We start from the raw sequence: 13,662 nt of genomic DNA, 5'->3' as shown, positions 1-13,662 counted from the left end.
AACACCGTTCTGTGATTCTATTTATGATTAATTACTAAGTTTGTATGAAGTCAAGCAACAGGAAGTGGAAAATGCACTACTGCCTTGGGGTCAAAGTGCCACAAGGTTAAATGGCAGACCTTGTCTGACAGAATGTAAGTTCACATGATTCTCTGTACGCCAAGAGTCCAAATTCAGCTACGCTTTCAAACAGTGCACACCAAACTCTTGCCCTAGCTGCTTCCCAGCTTCTGTTTTCTTTTTTTGATTTAAGAAGTGTACTTGAAACCTTTTCCTTGCAATCTGTGCTTCTGTCCATGTTGTCTTTTTTGGCTTCTCACTTAGTAGCACTGCAGTTTCCTCCTTAGGCACAACCCAGAGGTAAGATCTGAAAATCCACCCAATTTTGTCCTTATTTTTCCAATGTTAAGTTACACCCAAGTATTTACCCAAATCTCATTAGAATATATCTGAACTTAAAATGGCTCTAAATGAGTAGGAATCACCATAAATAAATCAGGAAATGTAGATATTTATTTGCCGAGTCTGAAATATTTCAGTCCGTTTAATCTATCATTCATGACCCTGAGCACAACATGTTTAAAACCTTCAACTGGGGAAACTTTTCCATTTTTAATTTGATTTACAGTCATGCCATAAAAATGCACTCAATGAATCAGAAAATACAGAGCAGGTCTCAGTGAGGATATATTTTTTATAAATGCTCGAAAAATTACAATGGAAAGAGCTGGCGGTTTGGTTACAGCATTGAGAGTTCTCGACTCACAAACAAGCACAAATAGAGGATACTCACATTTGAAAGTTGGGTGGAGGGTTTGATGTGAAAAATGGACTTGGGCATATAGTAGTCACATGAGTAGCTCACACCCAAAATTCCAAGAGTTATCTCACAATCTTGCAGGCTGATTGATGAAGGAGAAACACAGTTGCTTACCATATTCACCAGGACATTACCAGCTCACACTGCCAGCAACTTGCCACATGAAAAATTAAAACATCTAAACATGAGCAAGCAAATCTATGGGCAGATTCCATCAGATGCCCGGCTACGGCGAAAGTTGGGTGATAAGACTCTCATCAGTTGTTGGTGAAGCCTCTAAATGTTAATGTGGCTTTGATGAGAGATGTTCTACCTCATTGCAGAGAAAAATCTCAATGGCACACCCAGAACAGGGAGAACCAAAGGTAAGATCCCAATGTGACATATGGTGATTGGAACCGAATAGTGATATGTTAATTTACTGACTGAAAACCTGTCAATAATTATTGGATATCTTGAGTCATTAACTACCCAAAATAAATTTGTATGAGTATTTTCTGTGCGACATTTCCAAATGTGTGTTCAGTTTTATATTTCAGGTGCTCTCAGTCCTAATCAAAGTGCTTGATTCTTTGATTACTCATGACTCATTTTTAAACTTTTTCTTTTCTCTGCATTGAGTGCCTGTCACATTAACTACCTCAACAGCCAAGTTGGAGATGACCTTCCTACCCTTACCAAAGCTCTGATACAGACTATCAAGCAGTTCCAGCAGAGAGGCCTGTTTTATTAAGTATCCCCACTTTCTTCGCTTCACCATTGATGGCTGTGTCTTCAGCTGCCTAAGCCCCAGACTCCAGAATTCCCTTTCTAAACATTTCTCTTTCACCTCTCTCTTTCTTTGATGACATTCCCCTAAAACCTACCTCTTTGTTATCCCTCCTTTGTTTTAGTGTCAGTTTTTGTCCTGTGAAGCACCCTGGGATGTTTTCTGATGTTAAAGGTGCTATTTAATTGCAAGTGTGTGTTATAGTAAGGACTAGAAATGTTACACACTTACTTTGACATGAGTTCTATGTGCTTTACCCACTGTTCTCTTTAAACTTTGCTTTTACAGAGATTCCATTTGAATCCTGAATCCTCCACCTGGATGGAACAGATATGCTGCATTGACAGGGAATTCCCATGCGTCCGATCCCTGTAAGTGACAACAGGTTTAATATGTTTACATCCTGTTGATAGAGATTGAGGGAATTTGTAAACAAATGTACAAGAATTTTTCTCAATACTGGTATATCTTGTAGCATTGCTAAAGAAAAGCATTTGTTAAAAATTATAACACACAGTGTTCCTCAACCAGAGCAGTGACATAAATTAATAAATTGGACTAGTTTCAAAAATGTTTACTTTATATGCTGCTGTGGCTTTTTATAGGTATTAAAATTTAGACCATCCAATACATCATTGCAGACAAAAAGAAAGCAATGTATACCTCTTGTCCTTCTCTATTACACAGTGTGCCAACAAATCCTTCATTTCTAAATATAAAAGCATAGGCTCTGCCTCGATGATCCCGCCGAAAAATCTAGCCAGGAATTTAAATGACAGGTTTCTCCTGAGTTGTAAAACAATTTATATAAGCTATATTAATCTAAGTACATTATGGTCCTCGACTCTCCTCACGAAAATAATCCTCCCAATGCCCATGCATTTTAACTCCAACCACCTTGATTCTGTAAGTTAACGCTTTATTCCAAACAAAAAAGCTATCAATCGCAGTTTGAAATTTTCAATTGACATCCAGCCATAACAGCTTTAGGAGAGAGAGATCCAGATTCCCTTTATGTGAAGAAGTGCTTTCCGACATCACCTCAGAACAGCCTAGTTTTAATTTTAAGGCTAAACTCCCCTTTTCCTGGATCCTTTCCAATTCACCCCACATGAGAAGAAATAGTTTCAATCGACTCAATCCACTCCTATGGTCATCTTCAACACCTCAATTAGATCACCCCATAATCTTCTACATTCATGAAATATAAGCCCATAATGTCTGCATAAATTAACTGTTCTGTCCCCAGTAACATTCTGTTGTAGCTGTGCTACAAACTCCTCCAAAGCCAATTTATCCTTCCTGAGGTGCAGCGCTCAGGACTGAACACAATTCTCTAAATGGGGTCCAACGAAATCCTGTCCAGTTGTCATTAAAATGCCATTCTTCCTTCTGAAATAAAGGCCAGCATTCCATTACCCTTTCTATTGATCTTTGGAGCCTGTCCACCAGCTTAGCTTTTAGTAATTTCTATATGTGTACTCCTAAATGTCTCTGCTTAACCAAGTCTATAGTTTTCACCATTTAGAAAAGAATTTCATGTACCTTTCTTAAGTCCAAAGCGGATGACCGCACACTTTCCCCACATTGAACTCCATCTGTTAGTTTTGTCCATTCACCTAATCTATCAAAATGCCTCTTTGCAACTTTCTGCTCCCATCTACTCTACTTAATATGCCACCTGCCTCGTGTCATCTGCAAACTTGGATACACAGCTTTCCATCATCCAAGTCAGTTATAAATATAGTGAAAATCAGAGGCCCCAGTCCAGATCCCTGGTTACACCCTGCCAATTTGAATTGCTCAGAATTTCCAGCTCTTACCTTTTGTAGTTGATGTGTGAAGTATTCCCAAATATACCATTCCTTAAATTTTCCCAAGATTAAAGGGCAGCAAATGTAGTTCATAAAAATGTACTAAAATATAATTGGATCCTGCCACTAACAGTGTCTCTACAACTTCAAACCAGGATAGGACTTTGGACCATGCAGTTAGCATCATAGATGTTGAGATGGTTATCCTTTACTGGGCTAAAACTGGCTTTTCAATGGGGTAATTTTGTGATATATTCCGAGATTCTGGGACTCAATCGAGGATTGTCATATACAATACAGCCCATTTCCTCTAAAAAACATAACTGGGATCAACAATTTTGTCCTCATGAACAAATACTCACTGATCATAATTATTAATGGCAGGCTAGGGTGGATTTGAACCCAACTCATAGGTACTCAATAGAACACCAACTCCCCTTAGATACCACTTCCCCTATAGGGCATAATGGAGTTTCCATATACCTTTTTCATAAATCTTGGTCAATGACTTTAATACCTGGTCTCAGGGTTCTACAAGAAGTGCTTAATTCCAATATTGTTCAGGGAGGGACGAAGCTAAACTACTCAAAATATCCAACTTCAGGGCAAGAAGCTGGTGAAAGTGTGAGAGAATGAGGACTGTGTAGTTGTTCAATGTCCCAGCAGCAAAACTAGCTGGAAGACTCCGGACTTTAAAAAAAATGAACCATTACTGAAAAAGAAATCACCAATGGCCACTGAAAAAAATCTATATGACAAACACCAAGGGCAGCATCTTCTGGTTGGCGAGCAGGGGCAGGGCCCACTTGCCGACGTGTAAAATGACGCGGGAATATGTCAGCTGTGCATCCCGACGTCACCCCGCATCATTTAGATTCTCAGTTCAGCGGGCGCGCAGCTGAATCGGCTGCGCACTGGCTGAACTGTCAACGGCCTATTAAAAAACTAATTAAGATGATTAATGGACCTGCCCGTCCAACCTTAAGGTTGGCAGGCAGGCCAGGAGCCCAGGCGGGCGTCGGAAAAACATGAAACCTCATCCACGGGTGGGATGAGGTTTCATGAGGGTATTTAAATTTTTATGAACTGTTTCAATAAAAGTTATGGACATGTCCCAACTCATGTGACAGTGTCACATGAGGGGACACGACAGGGAAATTTTTTGGTCACCTTTATTTAAAATTTTCAATCGGAGCCGATCTCCCTGAGACAGCACTTTGCCTCATGGGGATCTGTGCGCTCTTTTGTGCACGTGTGAAAGAGCGCACTCCCAGCTGAGGGAATTTACCACCCCCCCTCCCCCGCACGCACAGGGAGTGCACAGCGTTTCCTGGCGGACATCACACTGGGCAGGCCTCAATTGGCCCACCCACATAAAATGGCGGCACCCCCCAACTGGGGGCACCGATTGGAAGGCCACCCGCACCCACACGTTCCCCCCTCCCCCCCCCCCCACCCAATGGGAGAAAATGTTGCCCCAAGTCTGTGGGTTAATCATTTTCCCTGTTAAAATTGTACATTTTTATATATATACTTGCCTGGTTTAGTGCAGCTATAACACTCAAGAAGCTCGAAACCATCCAGGACTAAGCAGCTCACTTGATTGGCATCCCATCCACCACATTAAGCATTCACTTCCTCAACTACTGGTGCACAGTGGCAGCAAGTGTGTGACATCTACAAGATGCACTGAGGCAAGGCTCTTTCAACAGCACCTTCCAAATTCACAACTTCAACCACTTGGAAGAACAGCAGCAGCAGAAGCATGGGAACACCATCACCTGCAAGTCTCCCTCCAAGTCACACACCATACTGACTTGGAAACTATATCACCATTCCTTAATTTTCACGATCAAAATCCTGGAACTCCTTCCCTATTAGCGCTAGGGTGTACTTACACTACTTGTACTGCCACAGTTCGAGGCAGCTCATCACCTTGCCAGTGACACCCATATCCCATGAATGAATAAAGTCTCTCTCAATAACTCAAAAGTTTTTGGAATTGGGGAAATAAAAGCTGTCAAGGGAACCAAATTAAAAAGGAATTTAGTATTAAAAACTAATCAGTAAAAGATTCAAATTAACCAACTTCCAATTAGGCGTAAGCTAGTAATTCGTTTTACTGGGGCATTTTCTTGTGTTTGTGTTTAATCAGGCAGGGGTGGGAACAGTGGCTTTCTGCCCCCCAGAGAAAGCCAACTATCTTAGCCACTGTTGGGTGAGCTTTAAGTGAAAGGTTGCAAGACATAGGCAAAAATATAAACTAGTCCTAGCAGCCTGAAGCCTGCTGCCACCTCACCAATTCCTTTCCAATACAGTTGTACCTTTTCCTTGCTAGTTGGTTACAAATGTAAAAAGTACATGCGGTCAGCATCTATGTTACTGTATTGTACCAGCACACTTTTCTTTTTAAAGCAGTGACGTGTTCATTACTAGTGCATGACGAATGTGTACACATCCTACAGCCCATCCAATGGAGAACTGCTTCCTGAGGCAGTTACTTTGCTGTGAAAAATGTTCCATTTATGTTGTCAGCTAATTTATACTGTGTGTTTGCAACAATATAGGGCATATTTTAAATGGGGGCACAAACACTACACTCTGGTGTGCTGGCATTAACCAGTTAACTTTTGGCAGGTTAGTAGTGCTTAAAAATGAATGGGGAAACATCCATCCAATGACCTGAGTCTTCATTCATGAACTTTGTCAGTTAGGGAAAAAATCATGTATCTTGGGCAATACCTACACAATGAGGGCAGCAACACATCATGCTGGTTTTCAACAGACTAAATATACATTTACAGCCAACTCTTTATATACATTTAGAGTGCAGTACTTAAAATGAATACCATGGCTTAGTATCCAGAAGCCTGAGGGAGTATGCACCCTGTAAAATAAACAAGTGATGGACGAGCATTGATATATCTGAATTAAAGGCGACACCTCCTCAGTCAGGTGTGCTTTCTTCCTATTATAAATACATCCTTCGAAGTTGTCTTTCAGCGCCAACCCCCCACCACTGAATATTATTGTTCAACTTCAATGAAGGGTTTTAAAAATCAGAAAATGCTGGAAAAACTCAGCAGGTCTGGCAGCGTCTGTGGAGAGAGAAACAGAATTAACGTTTCAAGCCTGAAGAGCCATACAGACTCGAAACATTAACTCTGTTTCTCTCTCTGCAGATGCTGCCAGACCTGCTGAGTTTTTCTAGCACTTTGATTTTATTTCAGATCTCCAGCATCTGCAGTATTTTGCTTTTATTTCAATGAAACAGAAATATAGAAAATAGCAGGTGGTCATTCAATATGATCATGGCTAATCCTCTACCTCAATGCCATACTCCCCCTCTCTCCCCATACCCCTTGGCACCTTTACAGTACAGTAATCTATTTCCTTCTTAAATATATTGTGACTTGGTCTCCACAACCCTCCGTGGTAGAGAATTCCACAGGTTCAGCACCGTCTGAGGTTTCTCCTCATCTCAGTCCTAAATGGTCTATCCCATATCCTGAGGTTGCGACCCCTTGTTCTAGCCCCCGACAGAGGAAACATCATCCCTGCATCGTCTGTCCAGCCGTCAGGATGTTATACATTTCAACGAGATCCCCTCTTGTTTTTCTAAATTCCAGTGAATACAGGCCTAGTCGGCCCAATCTCTCCTCATACGGCAATCCAGTCATCCCAGGAATCAGTCTGGTGAACCTTCGCTGCAATCCCTCTATGGCGAGTATATCCCTTATTAGGTAAGGAGACCAAAGCTGCACACAATACTGCAGGGCCTGAATTTTTCCCACGTCGGGCAGGTTCCGCGGGAGCGGGCAAAGGTGGTCACAGAGCCGACCACCACTCGCGATCAGCTCCACACCGCCATTTTACGCGGGGGGGGCCAATTAAGGCCCACCCAGCATAATACACGAACGGTAGCGCTGAGCACTACCTGTGCGGGCAGGGCGAGGAGGGAGTCGGGTTCAGCGCTCATGCGCACGGAAGTGCACTTCAATCTCCCTGAGGCACGGAGCTGCCTCAGGGACATTGAAACGCTTTTGAAAAAAATGAATGTGTGAATAAAAATTTAAGGAAACATGTCCCCTCATGTGTGAGGAGGGACACGTTTTTATTTTTCAGAAAAACTTATTATTTAATTCGTAAAAGCTTTAGGAAGCCTCATCCCGCTCGTGGATGAGGTTTCCTAAAAAACATAAAGGCCGCTCGGCCTTTTCGCCGGCCCGTCAACCTTAAGGTTGGAGAGGCAGCATAAACTTGACATTAATTACTTTAATGGCCTTAATAGGCCTATCAATTATGGGCAGGCCAGCACACAGCTGACTGTGGTGCACGCCCACCGAACGAAACATCACGATGATGTCAGGACGCACATCATTTTACGTGCCAGTGTGTCAGGCCTGCCTCCGCTTGCCAACTGTAAAATCCTGGCCCAGGTTTAGTCTCACCAAGGCCCTGTACAGCTGCAGTAATTCATCCTTGCTCCTGTACTCAAGTTCCTCTCCTAATGAAGGCCAACATACCATTTACCTTCTTAACTGCTTGCTGCACCTGCGTGCTTGCTTTCAGTGATTGGTGTACAAGGACACCCAGATCCCTTTGTACATCAACATTTCCCAATCTATCACCACTTAAATAATACTGGGCCATTGTTTTTCCTACCAAAGTGGATAACTTCATGCTTATCCATGTTATACTGCATCTGCCATGTATTTGCCACTCACTCAACCTGTCTAAATCACCTTGAAGCCTCTTAACATCCTCCTCACCACTCTCATTCCCACCAAGTTTTGTGTCTTCAGCAAACTTGGGAATATTACATTTGGTTCCCTAAGCCCTGATCGCTGCGGTACACCACTAGTCACCGCCTGCCACTCCAAAAAAGACCCATTTATTCCCGTTTCCTGTCTGCTAACCGATTGAATGGGTAGTTCACCTCAAAGCTAGCGCATGGGTTCTTTGTTTACAATTTTAAAATTACTTTGTTTAAATGACATTAACTGAACAAAACATAAATTTCATTATTCTTCCTGTGTTCTTATTGGGTGAATTGTAAATTAATTTTCTGAAATGAAATATTGAGTACAATGCTCAGTTCTGTGCAATGCACCATAGGAACGATGCATTGGCCTTGAAGTAACTGCAGTCTAATTTAATAGAATTATACAGGGACTCCAAGGGTTAAATTATGAATTATATAAAATAGGGTTGTAGCTCCTACCATTTACTGTAGTACGTTAAGCGTGATTTGATTATGTTTAAGGAGTAGATAGAAATTATTTGTTGCTTGGGAAATAGAGGACATAATCTAAAAATTAGGGCCAGGTCTTTCAGGACTGAATTTAAGAAACACCTCCAAATGTAAAGGTTGGTAGAAATTCTGATGGATTTGTGTCAGTTAATAAGTGATGTGGGGAAAAGGTGGTAGCGAGAGGTCACAGACCAGCTGTGATCTCATTGGGACAGGCTTGAGGGGTGGAGTGAGCTTCTATTACATTCCCTACAATGAATTCTCACCCCTCCATACAGTCCATCTACACATATGTCCAGGGATAATCTGCACAGCAGAGTCTATTACAAGCCTATCAATTCCCCAGCTAGATTGATGCTACCAGACTTCCTGTGAGGCCTCCAATCCATTGTCACATCTGTTCTGACAATGCCACACCAGCACTTCCTTTCTCTTAACAGTTCTCCTCCAATGGTAGCTGATACTGCCCATTTGATTTCTCAAATTTTGACCCTCAACCTTCCCTCCTAGAACAATGATAGGGTCGCCCTTGTGCCCCACCAACTCCCACGTCCAATGGATCAGCCACTGCCATCTCCGACAAGATGTCACAAAAACACATCTTGCCCCTCCAGTATTCCAAATGAACGCTCCCTCCTTCACATCCTGGTCCACTTGTATCTCCTTCAACACTTGCACCACCCCACCCCCCCATCCCTCACCCTTTCCCATACAAGGGCAGGCCTCCAATACTTCATTCAGGTCTTCTTCCAACTCAGCACATATTTACCGAATTTGGTCATCCTTTCAGTCCACGTGACCCTGAACTTGGGTGCTTATCACTAACTACCCACCCAATTATCTTCAACAGCACATTTTTCTACTCAGCCCTTTATATCCTTCTGGTTTTAATCTTAGACCTGATGAGTACCCCCTTTCCTCAGTGAGCAGGAGTTGTTTGTGGATGACTCGCTGGGAGTGGAAGTGGCATGAGCTTGTGTTTTAGATTTCCCATCAGGATTTCATATAGGCCACTGTCAGATATTGCTTCCCTACCTCAATGCAACCATTTGCACCTCCTCTGGAGTCATTTCTCTCAGTAATTGCTCACATTGTCTTGCACCATCATTTGACAGCTCCAGCCCACCACATGAACAGGCTTCCCCCATTGGATCAAAAAACTTGATCAAGGTCTGGTAGTAGCTGTGGAGAAACCTCGACTTAGTGTCTCAGCAAACTGAAATAATAACTGCAGATGCTGCCTTTCCATTGAGGATTGCCTGTTTTTTTTATTGTCTTTCTACAAATCTTATTAATTCGGTTTTGTGAAAAATGTGAATTACAACCAGGCTGAGCAGGTTTAATAATTTTGGCATGGTGATTTTATTTAAGAATCTAATTATAAAGAGGTGTACAAATACAAAAGCAAATAAGGTTAGGCTGAACCTTTATAAAGCTAATAAAAAAAAACAAAATGCTGGAATAACCTCAGGTCTGACAGCATCTGTCAAGATAAAGTTTAACATTTTGAGACCGTATGGCCCTTCTTCAGTGTCATACAGACTTGAAACATTAACTGTTTCTCTCTCCACAGATGCTGTCAGACCTGCTGAGATTTCCCAGCATTTTTTTTTTTGTTTTGATTTCAGATTTGCAGCATCTGCATTATTTTGCTTTTATCTTTAGAAAGCTCTAGTTAGGGCACAAGTGTAGCACGGCATCTAGTTCTGGTTGCTACACCATAAAGATGCAGATGTACCAGAATAGTTCCAGGAGATAAGATTTTAGCTAAAGATTTGGTTCAACAAGCTGGGGTTGATCTAAAACAAAAATACCTGGAAAAACTCAGCAGGTCTGGCAGCATCTGCGGAGAGGAACACAGTTAACGTTTCAAGTCCGTGTGACTCTTCAACAGATCCTATTTTTACTTAGTTCTGTTGAAGAGTCATATGGACTCAAAACGTTAACTGTGTCCCTCTCCGCAGATGCTGCCAGACCTGCTGAGTTTTTCCAGGTATTTTTATTTTGGATTTCCAGCATCCGCAGTTTCTTGCTTTTATCCTGGGGTTGATCTACCCTGAGCAAAAGAGGTTGACAGGAGGCAAAGTCGTGCTGCCATTAGCTGATGGTACAAGAACTGGAAATCTGAAGTTTTTTTGTGGATGAGGGTTTGGGGGGGGTTGTCAAATGTGAAAAAATTTAAATAAAAAACTGAATGCCTAACACCGAGACAAACACTGTAGATGCTTAAAAACACTCAGCAGGGAAGGTAGCATTTATGGAGAATGTTGTTTCATCTTATATTATGTTCTGAAAAGTCAGCAGCCTGAAGCAAAACTAATCCACCCTCCAGAGATGCTGCCTGATCTGAGTATTTCAAACATTGTGTTTTTACTCAGTCTAAACAACTGGTCAGGAGAAAGGAAACTACTGTTGGCTGAACAGGTAGTCACTGGTGCTGGCATTGAGGTATCTTTCCTGAAAGTCAGTGTACTGGATTCCACATCAGAAAGTGAGGTGCATTTTTCAGACTGGAACATGCCCCAAGTACTGTACTTTGCTAGGGTGAACATGCCACAAGAATGCTTCTCAGTAACCCCATCTGTGAAGGGGAACTCTAACAAAACAAGATCTATACAGATTCAATTTCAAAAAGTAAATAAGTAATCTTTATTCTGAACTGACTAAAATCTTCTCTCACCCACCCAAGTCAATGCTGGTAGCAGACCAGACAAGTAACTTTACTTATATACATGGAATGCTACTGTTTTATCTAAAGACAGTTCAAACAGGTTTCCAAAATATCAGTGTACAATTCACTTGCCAAACAAAGTCTACAAAATGCCAGCTGCATACACCCACTTAAAAAGGCAGCTTTACTTGGTTTTCAAAATGATTCTTGCCTCTTAATCTGGAGTAAATGTAATGTGTAGTTCGAAATCTAAAACCTTGCTTAAGGGTAAACCAACCGAGCACATTAATCTTGACATTTCTTTTTAAGAAACCTCAAATGTAACCGTATAGCTGGATACTTGAGGTAGCACCACATTTGTCAGAAAAACAGTTATTTAAAGAACAGTTACAGTTGAGGTTACACAACCCATTTACTACTGAACATCAGTCTACAATTATTGGGACAAGTACATTTTGTTACACGTTCTTGAATCATATCTTGAATAATCCAACAAAACTGCTTTGGTCAACTTATTAAGACTGCAACAACTTGACTTGAAAGTCGCTCACAGCCTGAAGCTAGACACAGCAATTTTTTGTTTTAATATAAACCCAAGAAAAACTAATTCCACTTCAGCCAAAAGATTTTGTTTTCTTTAAAAAAAAAGGCAAAAACATACAGTTCCCCCCACCCATCCCATTGCAAAAAATAAAGGTTCAAAGTAAACTGAAAAATATAAAAAGAAAATGACCAAAACTTCATGGCAAACCCAACTGATAAATCTGCAACCCCCTCCCCACCCCCCCCAAAACCCAAAAATCAGGCAAGAAAGCAGTAATTTAATGAAAAATTTCCATTTCTTTTCAAGAATAAAAAGACAACAAAAAAGAATAAAAGGAGGTGGTGGTGGGGGTAGTAAAGGAGGGGAGGGGGGGGGGAAAAAAGCCAACATATACCAGGAGCCCCCTGTGTCCATGTGGGAGGCCCTGAGAAGGGCCATTAAAGGGGAAAGGGGTTTAAAGTCTGTCTCAATGTCCATCTCATGATTTTCTTACTGTTGGAGGAGGATGAGGAGGATATGGTGGTGGTGGTGGTGGTGGCAGGCAGGGGGGGGTGGGGGGGTGGTTTTGGATGGCGAAGGTTCTAGAATTCCTGCGACTGCTGGGAGCTCTTCTTGCCGCCGCTCTTGCCGCCCCCTCCTCCTCCTCCGCTGCTGCCGGTGGCCGGGCCCGAGCCCGACTTCTTGGGCAGCAGCACGGCCTGGATGTTGGGCAGGACTCCTCCCTGGGCGATGGTGACCCCCCCCAGCAGCTTGTTGAGCTCCTCGTCGTTGCGGATGGCCAGCTGCAGGTGCCGGGGAATGATGCGGGACTTCTTGTTGTCGCGGGCCGCGTTGCCGGCCAGCTCCAGGATCTCGGCCGTCAGGTACTCGAGCACGGCCGCCAGGTAGACCGGGGCCCCGGCCCCGACCCGGTCGGCGTAGTTGCCCTTGCGCAGCAGGCGGTGGACCCGGCCGACCGGGAACTGCAAGCCGGCCCGCGACGACCGCGTCTTGGCCTTGGCCCGGGCTTTGCCGCCGCTGCTGCTCTTCCCTCTCCCGGACATCTTCCCTCGCTCGCTTCCCAAAATGGCGTCGGCCGTTCGGCTTTCCACCAGCAGGTTCCCCCCCAACCAACCCCTACCTTTTATACCCCTCCCTTTCCGTTTCGCCACCGGACCGCCTCCGATTGGATCGGCTTGAGACCCGCCTCCCCTCCTATTGGCTCCCCTCCGCGTCAATCCGAGCGGGCACCGGGACCCGCGCTCCGCGCCCGCGCTCCTCCGTGATTGGACGATTCGGATAGCCGCCGACCAATGGCTGGCCTTCCCGCTGCTTGACCCTCTTTAAATTTTTTGAATGAGAAAAGGCGCGCGTTAATTAAAGCGGGCTCTTAAACTAAATGAAATATGAAAGAGCTCTTTTTTTTAAGATTTAAAATGTATTGATCCGTATTTCATTAGAGCATTAAGGGAAAACATCATTTCCCTGTTTTATAAAGAGAAAAATCGTCGCTAGATATAAAGAAAGATGTGAACAAAAGAAAACTTGTGTAGCGAGTTTAAACCCCAGTTGGTTTACAATTCCACTTCTGTCAAATCTCATCCCGAGTCGGGGACAAATATTTCTCTTTCTGCAAATGCTCAGGGGCGACTTTATCACTTACTGAAGCTGTGATAGAAAAAGCAACTTCATATCCAGCAGACTTCATTGGAATTTTTGATTCCTTGTTGCAATCAGCTTTTATAAAGAAAGCAGATTGCAAGAAACCGAAAATGCACCCGATATCATATAAGCACAGATTGTGGATGGGG

The 13,662-nt window shown here is 43.0% G+C and overlaps 1 protein-coding gene and 1 long non-coding RNA gene across 2 annotated transcripts; both read right to left on the bottom strand.

The window, feature by feature from the left end:
* Positions 1 to 495: 495 nt before the first annotated feature.
* LOC144670305 (uncharacterized) lies at positions 496 to 1,958 on the bottom strand. The gene is made up of 2 exons (XR_013573848.1): positions 1,821 to 1,958; positions 496 to 902 (listed from the first exon to the last, which is right to left on the bottom strand). It is a non-coding gene; the product is annotated as an uncharacterized LOC144670305 (long non-coding RNA).
* Positions 1,959 to 11,277: 9,319 nt separating this feature from the next.
* On the bottom strand, positions 11,278 to 12,961 carry h2ax (H2A.X variant histone). Its single transcript, XM_078532786.1, has one exon. It carries the CDS (start codon positions 12,913 to 12,915, stop codon positions 12,454 to 12,456), a length of 462 nt encoding a protein of 153 aa, XP_078388912.1. The 5' UTR covers positions 12,916 to 12,961; the 3' UTR covers positions 11,278 to 12,453.
* Positions 12,962 to 13,662: the final 701 nt, after the last annotated feature.

This window comes from Cetorhinus maximus, chromosome 2 (genome assembly GCF_964194155.1).
Source record: "Cetorhinus maximus chromosome 2, sCetMax3.hap1.1, whole genome shotgun sequence".
Lineage (NCBI taxonomy): Eukaryota > Metazoa > Chordata > Chondrichthyes > Lamniformes > Cetorhinidae > Cetorhinus > Cetorhinus maximus.
This window is presented reverse-complemented; position numbering and strand designations above follow the sequence as displayed.